At 39.4% G+C, this 22,737-nt stretch overlaps 1 protein-coding gene across 1 annotated transcript in view; it reads left to right on the top strand.

The window, feature by feature from the left end:
* The window catches only part of dnah5 (dynein, axonemal, heavy chain 5), a 202,299-nt gene that overhangs the window by 137,401 nt on the left and 42,161 nt on the right, over positions 1-22,737 (top strand). The window contains exons 43-55 of the mRNA XM_055659224.1: positions 988-1,229; positions 1,780-1,956; positions 3,101-3,305; positions 5,783-5,925; positions 8,190-8,324; positions 10,167-10,289; positions 13,841-14,054; positions 14,132-14,355; positions 15,379-15,577; positions 17,016-17,188; positions 19,765-19,895; positions 20,212-20,365; positions 20,705-20,972. Of these exons, the coding sequence (XP_055515199.1) occupies positions 988-1,229; positions 1,780-1,956; positions 3,101-3,305; positions 5,783-5,925; positions 8,190-8,324; positions 10,167-10,289; positions 13,841-14,054; positions 14,132-14,355; positions 15,379-15,577; positions 17,016-17,188; positions 19,765-19,895; positions 20,212-20,365; positions 20,705-20,972 (2,388 nt within the window). The remainder of the gene's footprint in view (positions 1-987; positions 1,230-1,779; positions 1,957-3,100; positions 3,306-5,782; positions 5,926-8,189; positions 8,325-10,166; positions 10,290-13,840; positions 14,055-14,131; positions 14,356-15,378; positions 15,578-17,015; positions 17,189-19,764; positions 19,896-20,211; positions 20,366-20,704; positions 20,973-22,737) is intronic.

The raw sequence follows: 22,737 nt of genomic DNA, 5'->3' as shown, positions 1-22,737 counted from the left end.
AAGCCACACAATTACTGAGTAACTCAGTGGATCAGACAGCATCCATGTAGAACATGGATGGGTGAAGCAAAATGCTGGAGTAACTCAGTTGGACAGGCAGCATCTCTGGAGAGAAGGAATGGGTGATGTTTCGGATCAAGACATTTCATCAGACTGCCATCACCTATCCAAGATCTCCAGGTATGCTGCCTGACCAGCTGAGTTACACCAACAAACTGTGTCTTTCATTAAGATGCATGGGGACCACAGTAACTTGGTTGTTTGGATTCATAACTGACTTGCTCATAGATGATGGAGGGTTGTGATGGTAGGGTGTTATTCAGTCTGGTAGTCTGTGACCCGTGAAGTTCTGCAGGGAATCATGTTGATACTCTAGCTGTTTGCTGTTTGTGATTTATGTGTTTATGACTTGGACATAAATACTGATGGGTTGGTTAGTATGTTTTTCAGACAACACCAAAATTGGAGTAGCCAAAAGTGAGGAAAGCTGTCAAAGACGTAGATCAGCTACAGAAACTGACATTTTATCCAAGCAAGTGTGAGGTGTTGCACTTGGGTCGATCAAATGTAAGGAGAAAATATACAATTAATGGCAAGACCCTTAACAGTATTGATGTACATGCTTTCCAGCACTTGGTCTTATTTTGTAAACCAGCATCTCCATTTCCTTGTTTCTCCATCTATGTTTACATTTCCTTCGCTCCATAGACCTGGCCTCACTCGCTGAGTTTCTCCAGCATTTTTGTCTACCTATGTTTACATCCAAGTCATTTATATGAGTGAGCATGAAATCCTTTAGGTTCATGGGTTCTTCATACAATAAAGAAAGAAGCATGGTCTGTCCATTATTTGTATTTTTTTTAAAGCAACAAATGCAGTTTTAATATGTTGAGAGAGTTTACAATGACACATTTTATCTCACTCTAGTAAAATAATATAGTTCCGATGCCTAGAACTTTGTGTGCTAATTCAGACTTTGTACTCTAGGGGAACACATCTGGATTGTATTGGATGGGCCTGTTGACGCCATCTGGATTGAAAATTTAAACTCGGTGCTTGACGATAACAGAACTCTTACCCTGGCAAATGGTGATCGCATTCCCATGGCTGCAAACTGTAAAATAGTATTTGAGCCACACAACATAGATAATGCATCGCCTGCAACAGTTTCACGAAATGGCATGGTCTTCATGAGCTCGTCAGTCTTAAACTTCACCCCTGTTCTTGAGGTATAAAATTCATTTTGGTTTTTAATCTCTTTGACATTGAATACGCTTTTGAATTAAAAGCACTCATGGTAATTGTTGGAGGATTTGGAGAACAGCATGAATGTCTCAACCTGTGGATTTTCAGTTGATAATATGGCAACCAATTGGCAACTTCCGCAGAAAGTTTATGATTTTACTTTGAACAAAGTTAACATTCTAAATTGAAATTAACTGCACACCTGCAAGCAAAGTTGATAATTCTGTTCAGAAATAACTTGCTGGAATTTTCAACCAACTTGCTGGAGTTTTAACCAACAAGGAATTAAGCAAGCCTTGGTGGATCTGACATCTGCCCAGTTGAAGTTAATGGAAAGGACAATTGGTGGCATGGATAGTATGCCACAGAGTATACAGTTGATCAGTTTTTAATCCTGCTAAAGAACTGTGAACTTTGTGTCTGAATATGTTAAATCATTTGAATGAATTATCTTTACTTTTCCCATGTGTTATGTCCTTAAACTTTCAGTTGAAAGTCATCTGATAAATTGTTTATTTGGTTTGTTTGGCTCAGGGTTGGCTGAAGAAACGGTCCTCGCAGGCAGCTGAGATTCTTCGAAAGTTATTTGCAAAATCCTTTGCTGAGCTCTATCGTTTTAGTATTCAGTCACTGGAATTCAAGATGGAAATGCTGGAGGCCTTTGTTATTATGCAATGCATTAATATGCTTGATGGGCTTATTCCCCCAAAGGTGAGTGTACAGTTCAATCTTTGCTAAAATGCATTTTAAGATGATATATCAGTTCTTCATTTTTGTTCTTTCTGATAATTAAGTAATTGAAGTGTGCAAGAAGAATCAAATTTCGATTGTATGTATTAATAAGACTTTCTGCTGGTATAGATTACATTTTAAATATGCCGAAAACATTGCAAATTACCAAATGTGCTTTGGTGAATTTAAATCATTTCAGTCGCTCCCTGGTGGATTCCATCACAAATTGTTTCTGCCATCTCCTCTCCACTGTTGTCCAGTGAGGTGAGATATATCATGCCGTTACTTGAGAATCATATGCAGAGACTTCTTCAAGCTGCTATCTGTTATATCTGGAGTCCACCACCGATGTGTTGTTGGCCTCACTATCTTCATCTTTTTGCTGCTGCTTTCTGACAATGTCATTTGTACACACATCAGATTTTACATGTATATGGACAGATCACAGTTCCACCACTGTTTTCCTTGGCCTTGCTCATGTCTGGAGAATTCTTACACTGATTGTCTGATGTCCATTATTGAATGAGCAAAATTTCCTCAGAATAAGACAGCAAAACCAGTTAACTTTACAAACTCTCCAGATCCCGATCTATTACTCTTTCTAGCAAATGACTGTTGAACCAGACCAGTTGTAACTTTGTTGTTATATTTGCAGCAACAGGCAGATAGCCAGCATGCAGCGTACGCCAGATGAGTGGCTTTGTGATTACATTGCAGTCTGTAGAATACATTCACACCTGTATGTGTATTAATTATGTTAACAAAATTCATATATTGGTTTATAACATCATCTCTGGTCTAAAATAAGATTTTCAATATGTTGGGAAAGCCACATGGTTGTATCTATAATAATTCACCAATATCTTTTTTTATTTGATCATTATTTAAAACAAGTGCACTCTTATTTTGAATAAAATAAATGATACCTGAAAAATGTATTAATCTGAAAGTGCCATGTTATGATCATGGAATTCTACTAACAATCAAATGATGGATATTTATTTTGTCATTGATTAAATGATCTAGTGTAAACTTGGCAATTTTATATCGTGTAGTAAATTTGATGTAATCAAATGATTTGTTCTTGAGTGTAGTTTCTCAATTAAGAATTTTTATTTTTAAGGAGCAAGGTGGGGAAGTAACACCTGAACATTTGGAGAGATTGTATGTCTTCTGCCTCATGTGGAGTGTTGGAGCCTTACTTGAATTGGAGGACAGAAGGAAAATTGAGCGCTGGCTGCGAACTCATGAGGCTATTCATCTAGATTTACCATCTATCCCGCCAGGGAGTGAGGACACTATATTTGACTATGTTGTGGGTATTGATGGTCAGTATCCAAATATTCCAGCAGTTCTAATTATTTAGGCAGAACATCTGGCAGTGCTCTTGGTATATGAAAACAACAAGTGAAGAGCTAATATAGCTGGATAATTCGTGCATTCAGAAAAAAAATGGAGGCAAATTCATCAATGTAGATTTGCAAATACTTTTCTATTAAGCATCTTTTTGACTCTGCTGTTGGATAATTGTGCTACATTTGATAATAAGGAATAAATTACTGTATGTTTATCATAGTGTTTATCTATTTTCAAAGATGAAACCATGGATGTGAAAACCAAAAACTATCATATGAAAATACAATCAAAAGTTAATTAAAATGCATAAGGCAGAAAGGTTTTTAGCTCTAATTTTAATGATATAGAAGTGCAAAGGACTAGCAATAAGCGTGCAGAGCATCCCAACAATTTTAACACTAAGGCCTCATTATCGGACACAGGCCCTCCACCCAACGAGTCTATGTCGAGCAGCGATCACTCGTACACTAGTTCTATCCTACCCACTAAGGAAAATTTACGGAAGCTAATTAAACTACAGACCTACACATCTTGGGAATGTGGGAAGAAAGTGTAGCACCTGGAGAAAACCCACATGATCGCAGAGAAAACCTGCGAACTCTGTACAGATAGCACCCATGGTCAGGGCCGAACACGCAACTCTATTACTGCCACTGTGTTTCTGAAAAATGTAGTTGTAGACCTAGCCTGGTTTTCAAGCACAATCTCACTCTAGATTACTTTAATTATTTACATGTGCTGAGGTACAGTGAAAAGCTTTTGTTTGCATGCTATCCAGTAAAAAAAAAGATTATACAAGAATACAATCAAGCCACCCAAACTGTACTAATATAGGATCAAGGGAAACACATTTAGTGCAATATATACATTGAAGACTGATAAGGTCCGATTAAAGATAGTTCAAAGGTTTCCGATGAGGTGAATGGGAGGTTGGGGCCTCTAGCTGATGAGAGCACCATTCAGTTGCCTGATAACAGCTGGGAAGAAACTGTCCCTAAATCTGGAGGTATGCGTTTTCACATCTCTTTACCTCTTGCCTGGTGGGAGAGGAAGGAATGACCAGGGTGTGACGTCCTTGATTATGCTGTCGGCCTGGCTGAGGCAGCAGGAAATGCAAACTTGTCAGGGACATTTATCCAACAAAAGATTAAATTTGAGCAGATCAGGTCCAGATGTTATAATAGTGACTATTACTGAGTTGTGTTTTATAGACAATTTTATTTTTAGTTTAGTTTTTAGTTTAGAGATACAGCGTGGAAACAGACCCTTCGGCCCACTGAGCCCGTGTCAACCAGTGTTCCCCGTATCTATGCGCACTAGGAACAATTTACAATTTTAGCAAACCAATTAATTAACCAATTATGTCTTTGGAGTGTGGGAGGAAACGGGTCACTGGGACAACGTATAAACTCCGTACAGACAGCACCAATAGTCAGGATCGAACCTGGGTCTCTGTGTTATGCCCTCAAAATGCCCCAAACCTGTGTTATGCCCCAAATTGTTAATAACCATATAACAATTACAGCACGGAAACAGGCCATCTCGACCCTTCTAGTCCGTGCCGAACACATAATCTCCCCTAGTCCCATATACCTTAATTCTCAAGTCATGTCCCCTTGTTTGAATCTTCCCTACTCTCAGTGGGAAAAGCTTTTCCACGTCAACTCTGTGTTAATATGCAACTTTGTGAATCAAATGAAAGTGAAAGACTCACGATTCACAAAAATAAGTTTTTCCACTGTATGTGGAAGGCAGCATCTCTACCGCAGCACCACTGTACCAACCTTATTGCACATTTAAAATTACTGAGTCTAATTCAGTCTGGTTTTATCTTTAATTCGGTGGAAAAATGTACTTTTGTGAATCAAGTGAAAGTCTGTCACTTTCATTTGATTCACAAAGTTATTGTACTGGTCAGGAAGCATATTAACAATTTGGGTCAAAAACATGTGAACCGTTGAGAAGAATAGTTACACAATATATTGCTAATGATCTTAAAACAGAGGGAAAAAAACATTGCATGAGGTTTAATTAGTCGTGCTGATGTTGTTTGTGAGCATTTGGCTTAAATAGAAAAATTTACGACTATTTTGTTTGCTTTAGTGTTTCTGCTGTTATGAGTATGGGCTTTAGATTCTTTCAACAGCATATAATAAACTCAAATACCTTTATTCTGGGATAACTATACTTAAGAAATTAATTTTTGAAAAACCGTAGAGATCAGAGTTTAATTCTAACAGTTAATTGGATACAGTTTCAACAAGTGAACTCTGTGTTATGATCCAAACTGTAGCTGAATAATGGAAGGTATGGAACTGGACCAAAGGCTTATTGATAAATGATTGCTGCACAAGATTTAATAAATTAAAGTTGTCAAGACTACAAATTCTAAAGATTAGTGTAAACATTAATTTCTCAATTAATAATAATGAATATATGTTTTAACTAGGAAAATGGCTCCATTGGAATACAAACGTAGAAGAATACATTTATCCCTCTGATACCAGTCCAGAGTACGGCTCCATTCTTGTGCCTAACGTTGACAATGTGAGGACAGATTTTCTCATCCACACAATTGCTAAGCAAGGAAAGGTAAAATGATTTCTCTTGATGTATTATTTACTCTTTATATAATGCACAGGATCAGTGGCGGACTGGGTCTAAAAATATTGGTTGCCAGGAGACAAAGGGGGCCCACTTCATCAGGGGCCCACTTGATATAGGGGGCCCACTTCTACAGGGCCCACTTGCCATCGGGCAAGCTGACACCCTGGCCAGTCCGCCACTGCACAGGATTGTCCTTTATTTGACCGAATGTCTGAACTTCATGTGTCTGTTCATTTCCACAAATTTGTTCTGAATGTGGAGGACTGAATGAGGTTGTCTTCCTTTTACCATCAGGCGTCTTGCAGAGCAGATTGGGTTCTGTACTGTGAACGGGTCTAAGATGTCAAATCCAGAGGCCCCCATCACCGTCTGCCCTGATAACCTTTGACTGCTCGCTGTTTTTAAATGTTCGTGGCAAAGACATTTGAAGAATTTTTTCGTCGATTTATGCAATTTTTTTTTAAGTTAATGGAACAAACAGAAAGCAAATAAATACTAGCAAGTAATTTATGTAAAGTAAACTACTTCATGTCCTATCTTCACCAGGTTAGCAATCCCATCTCAGTGAATGGGTTACATCTGCCAACCAAAGCTGAATGTTAGGATACAGGATATATCCAACCCTTCAATTTGGCATGATGATGCTCTGCCATGGGGCTCAATGATGTCCAATAGTGGGGAGGGAGAGTAGATGCATCAGTTCATCGTGGATATGTACAAGTGCAAAATCAATTTAGCTATGGACTGCAGATAACTGATGGTTCTCTATGAATGACAAGTTAAAGGTAGCTTGATCCAGCACTACATTTTATAATATGTCATCAACTGACATGTCAGAGGGTCCAGAGGAGGATTACAAGAATGATTCCAGGATTGAGTGAGTTAATATATGATGAGCCTTTGATACTGATACTGGGCCTGTACTCGCTGCAGTTTAGAGGAATGAGGGGTCACCTCATTGAAACGTACAGAATAGTGAAAGGCTTGGATAGAGTGGATGTGTGGAGGATGTTTCTACTAGTGGGAGAGTCTAGGACTAGAGGTCATAGCCTCAGAGTTAAAGAATGGTCATGTAAGAAAGAGATGAGGAGGGATTTCTTTAGTCAGAGAGCAGCAAATCTGTGGATTTCTTTGCCACAGAAGGCTGTGGAGGCGAAGTCAATGGATATTTTTTAGGCAGAGATAGATAGATCCTTGATTAGTATGGGTGTCAAGGGTTATGGGGAGAAGGCAGGAGAAAGAGGTTAGGAGGGAGAGATAGATCAGCCATGATTGAGTGGCGGAGTAGATTTGATGGGCTGAATGTCCAAATTGTGCACCTATTGTTTATGACCTTATGACTAGCTGATAATTACCAGCTTTATGGAACTTTGTTTTCTCATTCCCAACATTGTAGTTTGGGCAAGTTGCTTACATATATTGGTTGTGATTTTAAAATTAACCCTGCAATGTGATGCTGTTTCAGAGACTAGCATTTATTCTTGATCCTTAGTTTCCCTTGAGAGGATGTGTTTTTTTTTTCTGGATTTACTGTTGACCTTGTGGCATTAGTCCTGCGTCAGAACTTTTGGTCATGAGCTATCAATAATTTAGTGCTGCAGTGACGAATAAGTAGTGTTTATTTTTGTCTAATTGAGATGGTGTGTGACTTAACTGGGAAATGTAAGTGATTGTGTTCCCATGCATCTGCTATCCTCATTGACTCTGTTATTGCTGTTGAAGAAACTTTGGCACGTTGCTACATTGCAACTTGTAGATTGTAATCACTGTGTGACAGTGCCGGAGAGCAAGTCTGCTGAAGATGATGTATAACATGAAATGCAAGCATGCTGTTATGTGGTTAGTGTTGAACTTGATTGTTGCAGCTGCACTCATCCATGCATGTGGAGAATAATCCATCACAGTTTGGGCTTTGATTTACACGGTGGAGGTGCTTTGGAAACTTGGAAGGTGTGAGCCACTCATTTTCAATATGCTCCACCTAGCTAATTAAAATTGATTTTTGGTCATTTGCAACTAAATTGTTAAGTTTTGAGGGGATGAGTGATTGTAATGGCATTTACTGTACTGAGCTTTGAGATGGTGATGAGTGTAGAATCTTATTGTTTGCAAATTATATCTGTCAACAGCTTGTCTGCTACAAAATTATTCAAGCTGAGATGATATCCAGGTCTTGCTGCGATTTCCATTGAAAACTTTGGTTGCAGTTTTTCTGAATCTTCTGCCTATTATGTCTTATTTCATCACAGGCCGTGTTGCTGATTGGTGAACAAGGAACAGCTAAAACTGTGATCATCAAGGGCTACATGTCGAAATATGACCCAGAGTCCCACCTGGGCAAGAGTCTTAACTTTTCATCAGCAACTACTCCCTTAATGTTTCAGGTCCGATATTATTTCACAATTTATCACTGGAAAATAAACAACATGATTTGTTATGTTAGGAATTGAGATAAAAATATTAATGAAACAAATTTTGGGATATATTGTGTACTTGTAATTTAGGCAAAGATATCATATATACTGTGTAACTTTTATTTTTAAATGTTTTAGTTTAGAGATGCAGTGCGGAAAGAGGCCCTTCGGCCCACCAAGTCCGCACCAACCAACGATCCGCATACATTAACAATACCTAATACACACTAGGAACAATTTACAATTTTACATTTTATATCAAGCCAATTAACCAGCTTGTATGTCTTTGGCGTGAGGGTGGAAGCCAAACATCTCGGAGAAAACCCACACAGTCACGGGGAGAACGTACAATCTCCATATAGTCAGCAATTAAAATTTTTGTTTTCAAATTCCGTAAAAAATATATGGGTATGTGCTTTCAAGCTTTTGTACAGTTGCACGTCAGGAGAGAGGCAAAGAGGGAAAGACAGCGTAAAGTGTAGGTGGAGTTGATAGGGAGGCTGGTTTGTGTGATGGAGTGGGCTACATTGCAGCCATCTGCACTTTCTCACAGTCTTGGTTAGAGCTGTTGCCAAACCAATAGAATGCTTTATCTGGTGTACCTGTAGGAGTTGTTAATTGATGGAATCATAAAGTCATAGAGCATGGAATCAGTCTGAAGAGGGGTCTCAACCCGAAACATCACCCATTCCTTCTCTCCAGAGATGCTGCCTGTCCCGACGAGTTACTCCAGCTTTTGTGTCTACCTTCAATTTAAACCAGCATCTGCAGTTATTTCCTACCCATGAAAACATGTCCAATGGCCCAACTTGTTCATGTCAACCAAGATGCTCCATCTAAGCTAGTCCCTTTTGGCCCATATCCCTCTATATCTATCCTATCTGTGTACCTGTCCAAATGTTGTTTATATGCCGTCATTGTACCAGCCTCAATTACCTCCTCTGGCAACGCATTCCATTCTTCTACCCCCCTCTGCGTGAAAAAAGTTGCCCCTCAGGATCCTATTCAATCTTGTCCCACTCACCTTTAACCTCAGTCCTCTGGTTCTTGATTCCCCTACCCTGGGTAAAAGACTACATGCATTCACCCTATCTGTTTCCCTCCTGTTTCTCTACACCTCTCTAAGATCACCCCTTCACCATCTGCACTTGGCCAGAATTTGGCCACAGGGCCATGAGCATGTAGGGAATATAGTGAGGGGCTAAGCATCCTTGTGCAGCACTGGTGTTGAAAATTGTTGTGTAGAATGTTTTGTCGCCTATCCTCAATTATTGTGGTAGATATACTTGCCATATTTGGAAATGCAGTCATGTTATAAGCCACAAATCACTGAAAGAATTGGAGGACGTTTGATGGTGGTACAGGCCATTAACTTTTTTTTCGGCATGTTTAATGCGGTGCATTTTTGTATTTGATAAGGTTCATTATAGTATTGTGGCTAATGGAAACTCAGCATCAGATTCAGCTGTGGAGGTGTTGGAATGTCTAGCAGAGATTTTGGATGAAGAAAAACAAGCTGAAGGAGAGCAAGAGAATTTGGAAATTGGAAATGGGGTGATGTTTGTAAAGATGGAGGGATTAAAGGTTGTTTTTCTCACAAGTGTGATGACAGGAGATTTCAAGTGAAGTGGGGCAGTGTCCTGCAATGGAGCAGACAGTTCTCAAAGTAAGTTAGCATGAGTCAGAAATATTTAATGAAAAAGGTTTGATTAAGTGGGAATTCATTTTATCAATATGCTGACAATATTTATTATAATTATAAAAAGTATATTAGAATTGTATGACTGATTCATTGATGATTTTGTTGTATAGCGCACAATTGAGAGTTACGTTGATAAACGTATGGGAACAACCTATGGTCCACCTGCTGGGAAGAAGATGACTGTTTTCATTGATGATATTAATATGCCTATAATTAATGAATGGGGAGATCAGGTAACTATTTAGAATTTCTTGCTGATTTACCTTAACACAGTACGTTGCCACATACTCTTACTTCAAACTCAATTTGTACTTTATTATTCTGCAGTACTTTGATTTTGCGCTGTAATCTTGTATTTTTTGCAGTTTTGTTGTTTTGCACTTGTATCTATTGTGGTACTACTTTATTTGTACTGTATTATTTGTTTTATACTGTTTACTGTGAGCTTCATATAAAGAAGGAATTACATTGTACCTTGATATAAATAAAAATGAATCTAATCTAATGTTTTTAATTGTCAGATTACAGAGCCAGTGTTCCTGGATTGCAGCCAGGAAACTTAGTGGCAGGAATTTGGTCCAGCTGAATTTAACAGCTGGCAATGATATCTAGAAATGGGAGACAAGCAGTTGTGGTGAGGGACCTTGAAATACACCAGCATAGGGGAAGCAGATGATTTTGACATAGTTATAGTGACACAGAGGTGTACAATTTTGGTCGCCCAATTATAGGAAGGATGTCAACAAAATAGAGAGAGTACAGAGGAGATTTACTAGAATGTTGCCTGGGTTTCAGCAACTAAGTTACAGAGATAGGTTGAATAAGTTAGGTCTTTATTCTCTGGAGCGCAGAAGGTTAAGGGGGGACTTGATAGTGGTCTTTAAAATGATGAGAGGGATAGACAGAGTTGATGTGGACAAGCTTTTCCCTTTGAGAATAGGGAAGATTCAAACAAGAGGACATGACTTCAGAATGAAGGGACAGAAGTTTAGGGGTAATATGAGGGGGAACTTCTTTACTCAGAGAGTGGTAGCGGTGTGGAATGAGCTTCCAGTGGAAGTGGTGGAGGCAGGTTCATTGGTATCATTTAAAATAAATTGGATAGGCATATGGATGAGAAGGGAATGGAGGGTTATGGTATGAGTGCAGGCTGGTGGGACTAAGGGGAAAAAAAGTTGTTCGGCACGGACTTGTAGGGCCGAGATGGCCTGTTTCCGTGCTGTAATTGTTATATGGTTATAGGGTGAAGTGTAATTAATATGTTGTGTGGGAGATGTGAGGATCTTGGGGATGATGAAGAATTTTGGAGCAGTTTTAAGTAAGAATTTTCAGGCTACTAAAATGATAATTTACTTTTCAATGAAAACAAAAATCAGTAGATGGCATTGGAACATTTAACTCTCAGTACCATTGCTGTAAGGTATATGGTACCTGATAGCATTCATATCACTTTTTATCATTAATTCTTGGCACTTGCATTTATCTCTTTTCTGCTGCAGCTGCTACTTTACGAGTGAGAATTTTCTGAAACATTTAGGAATGGACATTTTAAGAACAACTTTAACTTTAAACAGGTTATGTAAACAAACCAGTGTGCGATCAGAATCTTAACAATATTGCTTTGTTAGCTGTAGCACCAAATGCTAAATTGACCCCTGGTCACTACGCACTTCTTGAAAAACATGCTACTGTTCCATGTATTATCCTCCTGGGAGATCCAGCTTCACAAATTTAAGGAATTAAATCTCATTTAAAAATATCATGGTCTTGAAACCACTTCTCTTGAGCATTTTGCTTAGACATTACTGAGCGATAGTTTAACTGATGTTAGGTTAGATTGAAAGATGTTCACCAGCTTAACCCCGATGTTCAGCATCTTAACCCCAGCCTTTTCTTGTTTCTTTGGAGATTACATTTTCATCCTATTTTTCATTCAAATCTGTGTATTGCAGAATGAACTGCTTCATTGATCATTTTTTATTGTTTTAATGGGAGTATGACAGATACATATTATGATAAAACCCTTTTTGATTCAGTTGGCTGAAAAATAGCCTTGGCATTATAATTGTGTAACACAGTATGGAAACGGGCTCTTCAGCCCAACTAGTCCATGCCGACCAAGGTGCCAAACTGGACTAATCTCATTTGTAATGTGTAATGGAATTAAATTTTAACTTGCAGAATGTGATTGGCATAAGCACTACAATATAATATGATATGATAAAACTTTATTCATCCCCAGAGGAAAATTGGTCAGCCAACAGTCACAACAACAACCATAACTATAATGTTGGTTATGGGAGTTCTTTCATCTTTGATTCCCTGCTGTATATTTATTTATTTTTCTTGCTCTATGCTGCTTTAACCAAAGTTTTACATGTGACATCATGGTGACATTTGGGAATAATTTTAACTTTTGGGAATTGTATAAATGGAGCAACATTGGATCGACTGCATGTAATTTTGTCTGATCCTCTGACCATCATGATTTTTATTTCAAGGGTTACTGGTTGATAACACCCCATCACCAAATATAAAAGTAATCTCCAAGGCATTCAAAAGCAAAAAGTTTCAGCTATTGGAAATCTGAATTAAAAAGTAAAAAATACAGGAAACAATCAAAAGGGCAGACAACAGTTGTGGAGAGAGAGAAACAGAATTAACATTTCAAATTTCAAATTCAAATTCAAATTTCAAATTTATTTTGTCACATACACCTAGGTGTAGTGAAATTCTTTTTGACATGCAGCACATTAAAAAAGAATACAACATGACAGTAGTAGATAGTTTCAACATCAAAACATCCCCCCACAATGGTTCCCATTGTGGGAAAAGGCACAAAGTCCAGTCCCATCCCCATGTCCACCCATAGTCGGGCCTCCTTACTCGAGACCGTGGCTTCCGGAGCCGACAGGGCCGCGCCGAATGGAGCTCAACTGGCGATCTCATCAGGAGATCCCAGGCTCCCGATGGAAAGTTCAGCGCCGCCGCCCGCAGCCGCTCCACAGACCCGCAGATCAAAGATGACCTGATGTACTGATGAAACCTTTCACTGAAGCCCCAAAATAGCAAAATCATTCCATCAATAAGCTGCCTGCCTTATTGAGTACAGAAAGACATGAGGCCTTCTATATTTATGTCCGAGGCATGCATTATTCAGCCTACCTGTGTGGATAATAGGGTTAGTGCACACTTTGGGTCCTCATAAGCAAAATAAATACTAACCTGAACTGACAACTAACTTAATAAAGTGCCTGCTAAGCAAACACCTGCACTTTGCCACCCCTGACCTCAATTCTGTCCTCTTTTCACACGATTTAACCTATAAAATTGTTTATCTTATCCCACCTGTTCCTAACACTCCATCTCTATCCTCACCCTGTTTATGTTTACTCCAGTCCCTCCACCAACCCAGTTCTGATCTCGGAACACAATCCTCATCTGGTCCCTATCTACGATCAATCTCGGTATCCACCCCTGTTGACCCATTATGGGCAGTTTTATTAATTTATAATCATATTATGGAACTTTACTGTTGGGAGGAAACATCAAGAACTCGAGCACTGGAATCAGTGACTTGAAATGGATGAATGTAAATGCTGCTAGGTAAAAAGTTATATTCAAATTTATAAAAATCACTCTTGTGCTTGAGAGGTGAATATGGCTACAATTTTCTGACTCCAATGTGATAAAAATTACTTCAGGCCGAACCATTTGATACTGGGTATTATTTTCCTATAATTTATATTCCTTATATACACTTCACATTTTTTTCTTATTTTAGGTTACTAATGAAATCGTACGGCAGCTGATGGAACAGTGTGGTTTTTACAATCTTGAAAAACCAGGTGAATTCACGAACATTCTGGATGTCCAGTTGCTTGCTGCAATGATCCACCCGGGAGGAGGTAGAAATGACATACCCCAGCGCTTGAAGAGACATTTTTCCATTTTTAATTGCACATTGCCTTCTAACTCTTCAATTGATAAGATTTTTGGTAAGAATGTCATCTGGTGATTTTAAGTACATTTCAAAGTTTGAAAAAGAATAAGTTTTGAATGATTATCTTTTTAGGTGTTATTGGAACTGGCCACTTCTGCTCTGAGCGGGGCTTCAGCACAGAGGTGAGAGCTCTGGTAGCCAAGCTGGTACCAATGACTCGCAAACTCTGGCAGAAGACAAAGGTGAAAATGTTGCCTACACCAGCTAAATTTCACTACATTTTTAACCTGAGAGACCTTTCACGTATTTGGCAGGGGATGCTGAATACTTCTTCCGAGGTTGTGGATAAAGAAAGTGTAAGTTATTGTTTCAAAACGATTTTCTTCAAAGGTATTTTCATTTTAGTTTACTTGTCAAGGAATTATGAGTGTTCAGTATATTTTCTGTCCCAATAAACCACAGTGAAGCTTCCTGATGTGTATTTGGCGAGCAAAAGCAGAAAACATATGGTGGAGAGCTTTTAAATAATGACGTCATAATAAATAGTATTTCATAATTCATGTGATAGGAGCAGAAGTATGCCATTTGGCCCATCGCGTCTACACCACCATTCAGTCATGGCTGATCTATCTTTCCCTCTCAACTATTTCAGAAAAACCTGTGTATGCTTTATTCTAGAAATTATTTGCAGCTCATAATGATTTTGGGATATCTGTGATCCTAACAATTGAATTATCATATTAGAAAGTTTAAAATTTATGGTATACATTTGAAAATGTATAAAATGGACACAAAATACCAGAGTCCCTCAGTGGGCCAGACAGCATCCCTGGAGGCCATGGATTGGTGACATTTTGTGTTGTGACCCTTCTTCTGACACCTATCATTTGATTTTCTCGTTAAGACTGCAGTTCTATCAAGGAGTCTGAATTGCATGATTATGGCACTTCAAAACTTAGTTGATCACGTGAATAATGTTTAAAAGCAACATGTTGTTGTAAAAAAGATGAAGAAACTGGATTGAGATACCACAAGCTGTAGACTTTTGTACTATTAACAACTTGTCTAGCAGTTGATGCTTTTGAACCTCATCTGCTCACATGTAGCCTTGTGCTGCACTGTGTACTTGTGCTGTGAAAGTAGAATAACTGGAACCCTTCCCTTTTTTTTGTGCTATGAACTATGAAATTGTGAATGCAGATTGTGCTGTTTGCATTTTCTTGTTTTTGAAGTCGTAGGCTGTGACCAAAAAGTATTGCAGCACTAATCCACAACAAAGCCTAGTTGATTAGTATTTACAAATTCAGATCTTATGATTTTAACAAGAATGAATCCATTATTTAAATAACTAGTAAAATATTTTTTTATTCATTGTTCAGGTGGCACTGAAGCTGTGGAAGCATGAATGTAGATGTGTTATAGCTGATCGATTTACCACTCCGGAAGATGTAGCGTGGTTTGACAATGCATTAGCCAAAGTGGTTGAGATAGAGCTCAAGAAGGAAGCTCTGGCAACTGTTGATGTTGGTGTCAACCCTTACTTTGTAGACTTCTTACGCAATGCACCCGAGGCTACAGGTAACCATTTCAACTCAAATAACCTTTTGACTTGGACCAAGTCAGTTTGCTAAGGCTATTGCGTATTGAATATGGTCCTCTGGTTTTTATTCCTCGAAGTCTTTGTCATTTATCATTCCAATAAATAAAAATTAGAATTCAAAAGTAGAATTAACTTTAATCTTGAAAGAATTTTAATCAAAAATAAACATTTGCAGTAATAGATTTTCATATTACAAGAAAAAGATTAAAGAAATCTGTCTTTAGTACATAGCACCAAAATATGGCGCGGGTGTAAGAATTTTACTGTGCAGTGCATACATGACAATAAAGAACCATTGAACCATTGAATTGTTCCAGTATTGCTTCTCCAGTTTTTTCAAAAGGACAGAACCCAACTCTGTTGTCTCCAACACTGGGTTTATTTACAAGAGAACAAAGCTTTTCAACCATTTTTAGGCAAAGCTGCAGATATAAGGGTTTTGTCAGTCAATGGAAATAAATTTGTAAGAAGGAACTGCAGATGCTGGTTTAAACCGAAGATAGACACAAAAAGCTGGAGTAACTCTGCGGGGCAGGCAGCTTCTCTGGAGAGAAGGAATGGGTGACGTTTCGGGTCGAGACCCTTCCTCAGACTGGAAGGGTCTCGACCAAAAATGTCACCCGTTCCTTCTTTCCAGAGATGCTGCCTATCCTGCTGAGTTACTCCAGCTATTTGTGTCTATCAATGGAAATAGATTGTCTGCACCATTGTTAGAAACACAGAAAAGCAAAAAAAACCACAATCAACTAATTCACCTGCCCCTCCCACCTCCACCAAAAATACATTCATTGACGATGAATTCAAGAGGTGAGTAAAATAAATTCCTGGAATTCATAAGAAGTCAAGGTCACTACTGTCAAACTTTCCAAATTTCAGATACAAATAGTCCAATAAAAATGTACACTGGATACTGAAGATTTGTTAAACTTATTTTGGTTTCAAATGCTGCTTATGGCATGGGTGCTCAGCAGTTCATTTAAACTAAGGGGGAATGTCTCCTCCTTAGCTAGTGATGAACACACTGCCTACAAATCAAGTAAAAGAACGAAAAATAACTGCTGATGCTCGAAATAGTAGATCACTTAGCAATTATTAAAAGAGAAACAAAGTTAAAGATTCTTATGAAAGGTCATTGGCCTAAAATCTTCATTCCAGTTCTCTTTCCACAAATGCTGCCTGATCTACTGAGTATCATCAGCATTTAATGATTTTGTGTTAAGGCAGAGATTTAAGATCAACCTTTAAAGTTGTGGGAAGGAATCCTGTGCACGGTTTTATTAGGCAAGAATGAATTAAAAATGTCAAATATTAAATGGCGCCTATTTTTTGTAGGTTAGTGAGACATTTATGTATGCGGTGAAGTGGAAGAATGTTTTTACGGGTATACATTCATGTAAACAAAATTTTGTCTTGAAGGAGAGGAACCAGAAGATGCTGACTTTGATATGCCAAAGGTCTATGAACCTATTGGGAGTTTTGATGATCTAAAGGATCGGCTAAATATGTATTTGCAACAGTACAATGAAGGTATTCGAGGAATGGGATTGGACATGGTCTTTTTTAAAGATGCCATGACTCATTTAGTTAAGGTAAAGCAATTTCCAGTCCTATGTGATTGTAATTCTTCATCCGATCCACATTCAATTTTTCTTTCCATGGCATGCTTGCTTGCATTGTGGGTAATAATGATGTGGGAATTAAATGTGACATCTCCAAGTTTGTGGATGACACAAAGCTGGGTGGCAGTGTGAGCTGCGACGAGGTTGCTATGTGGCTGCAGGGTGACTTGGATAGGTTGGGTGAGTGGGCAGATGCATGGCAAATGCAGTATAATGTGGATAAATGTGAGGTTATCCACTTTGGTGGCAAGAACAGGGAGGCAGATTATCTAAATGGTGGTAGATTAGGAAAAGGGGAAGTGTAACAAAACCTGGGTGTGCTTCTACATCAGTCACTGAAAGTAAGCATGCAGGTACATCAGGCAGTGAAGAAAGCTAATGGCATGTTGGCCTTCATTGCGAGAGGATTTGAATTTAAGAGCAAGGAGGTCCTACTGCAGTTGTACAGGGCCCTGGTGAGACTGTACTTGGAGTATTGTGTGCAGTTTTGGTCTCCTAATTTAAGGAAGGACATTATTGCTATTGAGGGTGTGCAGCGCAGGTTCACCAGATTAATTCCCAGGATGGCAGGAATGACATATGATGAAAGAATGGTTTGACTGGGCTTGTATTCAGTGGAATTTAGGATTGAATGCTATTTATTGTCATTCAAACCTAGGTTTGAACGAAATATCATGTCTACTAGTTTTTTACATTACAAAAACAATCCAAGACCCACACTTAACATAGTTTACATAAACATCCATCACAGTGAGTCTCCAACATCTCCTCACTGTGATGGAAGGCAAAGTCGTTATCTCTTCCCTTTGTTCCTTCTCCCGTGGTCCAGCAGTCCAACTGCAGTGTCAAGGCGAACTGGGGCTCCGATGTTAAAGCCCCCGGCGGGCGATGGTAAGTCCTGAGGCCGTTTAAGCCACGCCGGGCGATGTTAGGCCCCGGCTCCATGTCCTTAAACCCGCGATTCCAGCGGGAGAAGTCGCCGTCGTGGAGCTCGGAAAAGCGGTCTCCCACCAGGGACCTGCGAGCTCCCGATGTTCCCGTCCACCGGGTCTGCGGCCGGTGCCTCCGAACTCCAAAAGTCGGGTCGCAGTCAGTTCGCAGGAGGTCGCACGCCCACCACAGCTCTTCCGGAGGTCGCCGCCGGCTCCACGATGTTAGGCCCCGACATCCCAGACCCGAAGTTGGCCAGCTCTGCGATTTGTCAGTTCGAGCCGCAGGCTCTGCAATTTTTGGAGCCCTCATGGTTCGTCCCAGGGGTCATAGTTTAAGAGGGGTCGCCGCCGGACATTTGTTTTCCACGATCTGTGTTATCTGCCCAGACGAGGCCATCCAAGAGAGTTAGACTCTTAGGGCGACAAGGGATATGGGGAAAAAGCATAGTCTGATTTTAGATGTCCCGGTGCTGGCTCACAGGGAAGACCTATTTTTAAGTTTCTCGTCGATTTTCCCCCCTGATGCAGTCAAGCAAAGCCCCCACATCTCTTCATTACTTCCCTAAAATTTGCAAATCCACATATACACAGCACTGGATTTTAATAAAAATGCAAAACATTTTGGGTCAAATGGAATTTGGTAAAATTGAGAACACTGGGTGTTGCCAATGACCAGTTTCTCCTCATTAGCAGGGAATATGTAAAAGCTACTACAGCCCCCCTCTACAAGGGATTGAGAGCTGAAAAACTAATAAATGGGAGACTAACTTAGGGGAGTTTAACTTTGGAAGGGCATAGTGAGGGCTTGTGGAATTTGTAAAATTGTTCAAGACCATCCTCGATGAGAGGCGAGGGCAAGTGACTTTGAATTGTAATGTCCAGCCTTTTGGGTCCAGCAACACTGTTCTATTTAGCTTTAAAATAGTTATGGATAAAGAAAGGACGGGCCCACAAGTTAAAATTCTGAATTGGGGCAAGGCCATCTTTGATGGTATTAGACCGAACTTGCTAATGTTGATTCAAGTACATTGTTTGTGATGTTGCAAAGGAACATCTGGAAAATGAGATGCATTTTACTTTGTGAGGGCAGGCATTCAGGGCATTCATGTTCCCGTTAGAATGAAGGGCAAGGCAGGTCAGAGTAAGGAAGCTTGGATGGCGAGAGAAATTGAGGCTCTGGTCAGGAAAATGCAGGAAGCATGCGACGGATATAGGCAGCTGGGATCATGTGTATCCCTGGAGGAGTTTTGGGAACTGAGGACCATATTTAATAAGGAAAAATCATGAGGGTAAAAGGGGGCAGGACTTGAAACATCACCCATTACTTCTCTCCTGAGATGCTGCCTGACCCGTTTAGTTACTCCAGCATTTCCTTGCCTATGAATCAGTAATTTTAAGGTAAAATTGTGTTTGTTCTAGAATTTAATGCTAATTTGCAACAGTGCATCTGAAATTACATCTAGTTTATACGCAAAAAGATGTGGGTCATCTTGCCAACTCAAAGCAGTTAGTAAAGGAAATAACTCGCTATGTGGCAGAAGCTTAACTGCATTTTTCTATCCGTAGTAAATATATTGGCTTATTAGTAAAATAATAATTTTATTTCACCATTAGATTTCACGTATTATCCGTACGCCTCGAGGGAATGCATTATTGGTTGGTGTGGGTGGATCCGGCAAGCAAAGTTTGACGAAACTGGCATCCTTCATTGCTGGTTACAAGACATTCCAAATCACATTAACTAGGTTAGGTGCAGATTTTCTTCCTATCGTTTTCAATGATTATTGGCATATTTAAATTTTATGAGGCACAATTCTGTCATGATGTTTTGATAAGGATAGTTTTAAGATTTGAATTTCTATGATAGTAATTGTATTCTGTACTCATTTCGATTATTTTAATACCCATTGGTCTGTAGTGCAGATAGTGGTGTTTAAACCCCAAAGAATGGTGATATGTGTTCTGGTCTAGGACTGAGAGATTTTGTTCCTTAAAAAGTAGATATTTCATAACATGGATTTCCTTTGAATAAACTCATTATTTTCTACTTTCTATTTTCAGATCATATAACAGCTCTAACCTGATGGAGGATTTGAAGATTTTATATAAAACTGCAGGTCATCAAGGCAAAGGAATCACCTTCATCTTTACAGACAATGAGATCAAAGACGAGTCTTTCCTTGAATATATGAACAATGTTCTATCATCAGGCGAGGTAAATTAACCCATCGGTGTGTTCTAAAATGTACGTATCTATTCAGTTCTCCAGAACTCTGAAACCCCATCACTGTTCTTGTGGCAATGAACTGCCTTGAGGGGTAAGGAAAGGAAGAACTACTACAGCCTTCCACTTGCACTACATAGCATTTTCAATGTTTGGGCAGCAAATAATAGGCTAACACCATTCCCAATAATGGCCAGCTTTAGTGCGGAGACAAAACTTGGGCCCAACTGTTAATGGACTGCATGTCCATTCACGTCACCAGCTTGTTAGTCATTTGGTATTTGCTACTATCATGTTAACATCGGTTTACGTATGTTATTTTAATTTTAGGTCTCTAACCTGTTTGCTCGAGATGAATTAGATGAAGTTACAAGTAACCTGATACCTGTAATGAAGAAGGAATATCCTCGTAGGCCTCCAACTGTTGAAAACCTGTATGATTACTTCATGACTAGAGTTCGACAGAATCTTCATGTGGTGCTTTGCTTTTCGCCAGTGGGAGAAAAATTCCGAAATAGAGCCCTGAAGTTTCCAGCACTCATTTCAGGCTGCACTATGGATTGGTTCAGTCGTTGGCCCAAAGATGCTCTTGTTGCTGGTGAGTCAAATTACAAAATATCATCTGTAAAATTACTAATTTAGCAGGATGTTATTTATTTAAAATTCAGAAAAAGAAATTACAAAACAATATTTGTTAAGTCATACAGAACAGGAAATGACATTTTCTGATGGTTATGTCCTGATTTGGCACTCAATTTATTTTAAAGCAGTCATTTAAATGTGCTAATATCTGTTTTAAAGTGATGCAAACAGGAGTTTGGGTGATGGTCTCAAAGATGTTTGTACATATTGATATATACATGGCAGCAATAACATTTGTTTGCATAAGATATAGATTTTTAATGTATTGTTTTTTTTTTGTAGTATGTTGCTGAAATAGTAAAATTTTAATTGTAGAATAGATATTATCAGTAACAGTGCCTTCATGCAGAATTTAATACAGATTTTATACACTATGGATGTTTTAGCAATTTGGAGACTTCCATGTATTAGTCAACAGACCCCAATCAGTAAGCATTGGCAGCAACTCTTTCATCCTCAATCACCAAGAGCACCTCAAGGCTGTGTGTTCAGCCCCTGGTCTACACATTGAACACCCATGACTGTGTAGTCGTCAACTTTATTTGTCACATACACATACAAGATGTGCAGTGAAATGAAAGTGACAATGCCTGCGGATGGTGCAAAAAATACAGAACAGAATAAGTATTTACATGCTAGAAAATAATTGTTTACAAAAGGCACAACACAACAGTAAATTAGTACAGTAAATTAGTCCCTGGTGAGATAAGAGTTTACTGTACTGATGGTCTTTGGGAAGAAACTCCGTCTCATCCTCTCTGTTTTCACAGCATGCTAGCGGAGGCGTTTGCCTGACCGTAGCAGCTGGAACAGTCTGTTGCTGGGGTTGGTAGGGGTGTCCCATAATGTTGCTGGCTCTGGAGTTGCACCTCCTGGTGTATAGGTCCTGCAGAGGGGTGAGTGTAGTTCCCATAGTGCGTTCAGCCGAACGCACTACTCTCTGCAGAGCCTTCCTGTCCTGGGCAGAGCTGTTCCCAAACCAGTTTGTGATGTTGCCAGACAAGATGCTTTCTACAGCCCCTGAGTAGAGGCACAGAAGGATCCTCAGAGAGACTCTGAATTTCCTCAGCTGCCTGAGTGGTAAAGGCGCTACCTTGCTTTACCCACCAGTGCGGCAGTGTGTGTTGTCCATGTCAGATCCTCTGTGATGTTTACTCCCAGGTATTTAAAGCAGCTCACCCTATCCACAGTAGTTCCATTTATCCCCAGTGGCGTGTACATCCTCGGATGTTGTGCCCTTCTAAAGTCCACAATCAGCTCCTTAGTTTTTGTGACATTCAAAAAGAGGTTGTTGTCCTGACACCAGAGTGCCAGATCAGCCACCTCCTCCCGGTAGGCCTTCTCATCGTTATCGGAGATCAGGCCCACCACCACAGTGTCATCAGCAAACTTGGTGATGGAGTTGGAGCTGAACCTGGCCACACAGTCATGTGTGTACAGGGAGTACAGTAGTGTAGTCAGGTGTACGATCAACATTTGTTGTTGTTTATGATGGTGTTTACAGTGTACTATGTTTATATATCTGTTGTGCTGCTGGAAGAATTTCATTGTTCCATTCGGGACATATGACAATAAAACACACTTGGTTTAAATCAATGATATCAAACATGGGACTGAGAGTTGCTTTGGTAAAATATTTTGAGGAGTACAATGAATTTTTACTTTAGCTTAGAGATGCAGCGTGGAAATAGGCCCTCCAGCCCACTGAGTCTGTGCCGACC

Source organism: Leucoraja erinacea, chromosome 2 (assembly GCF_028641065.1).
Source record: "Leucoraja erinacea ecotype New England chromosome 2, Leri_hhj_1, whole genome shotgun sequence".
NCBI lineage: Eukaryota > Metazoa > Chordata > Chondrichthyes > Rajiformes > Rajidae > Leucoraja > Leucoraja erinaceus.
The sequence above is the reverse complement of the archived record's forward strand: the minus strand, read 5'-3'. Positions and strand labels throughout refer to the sequence as shown.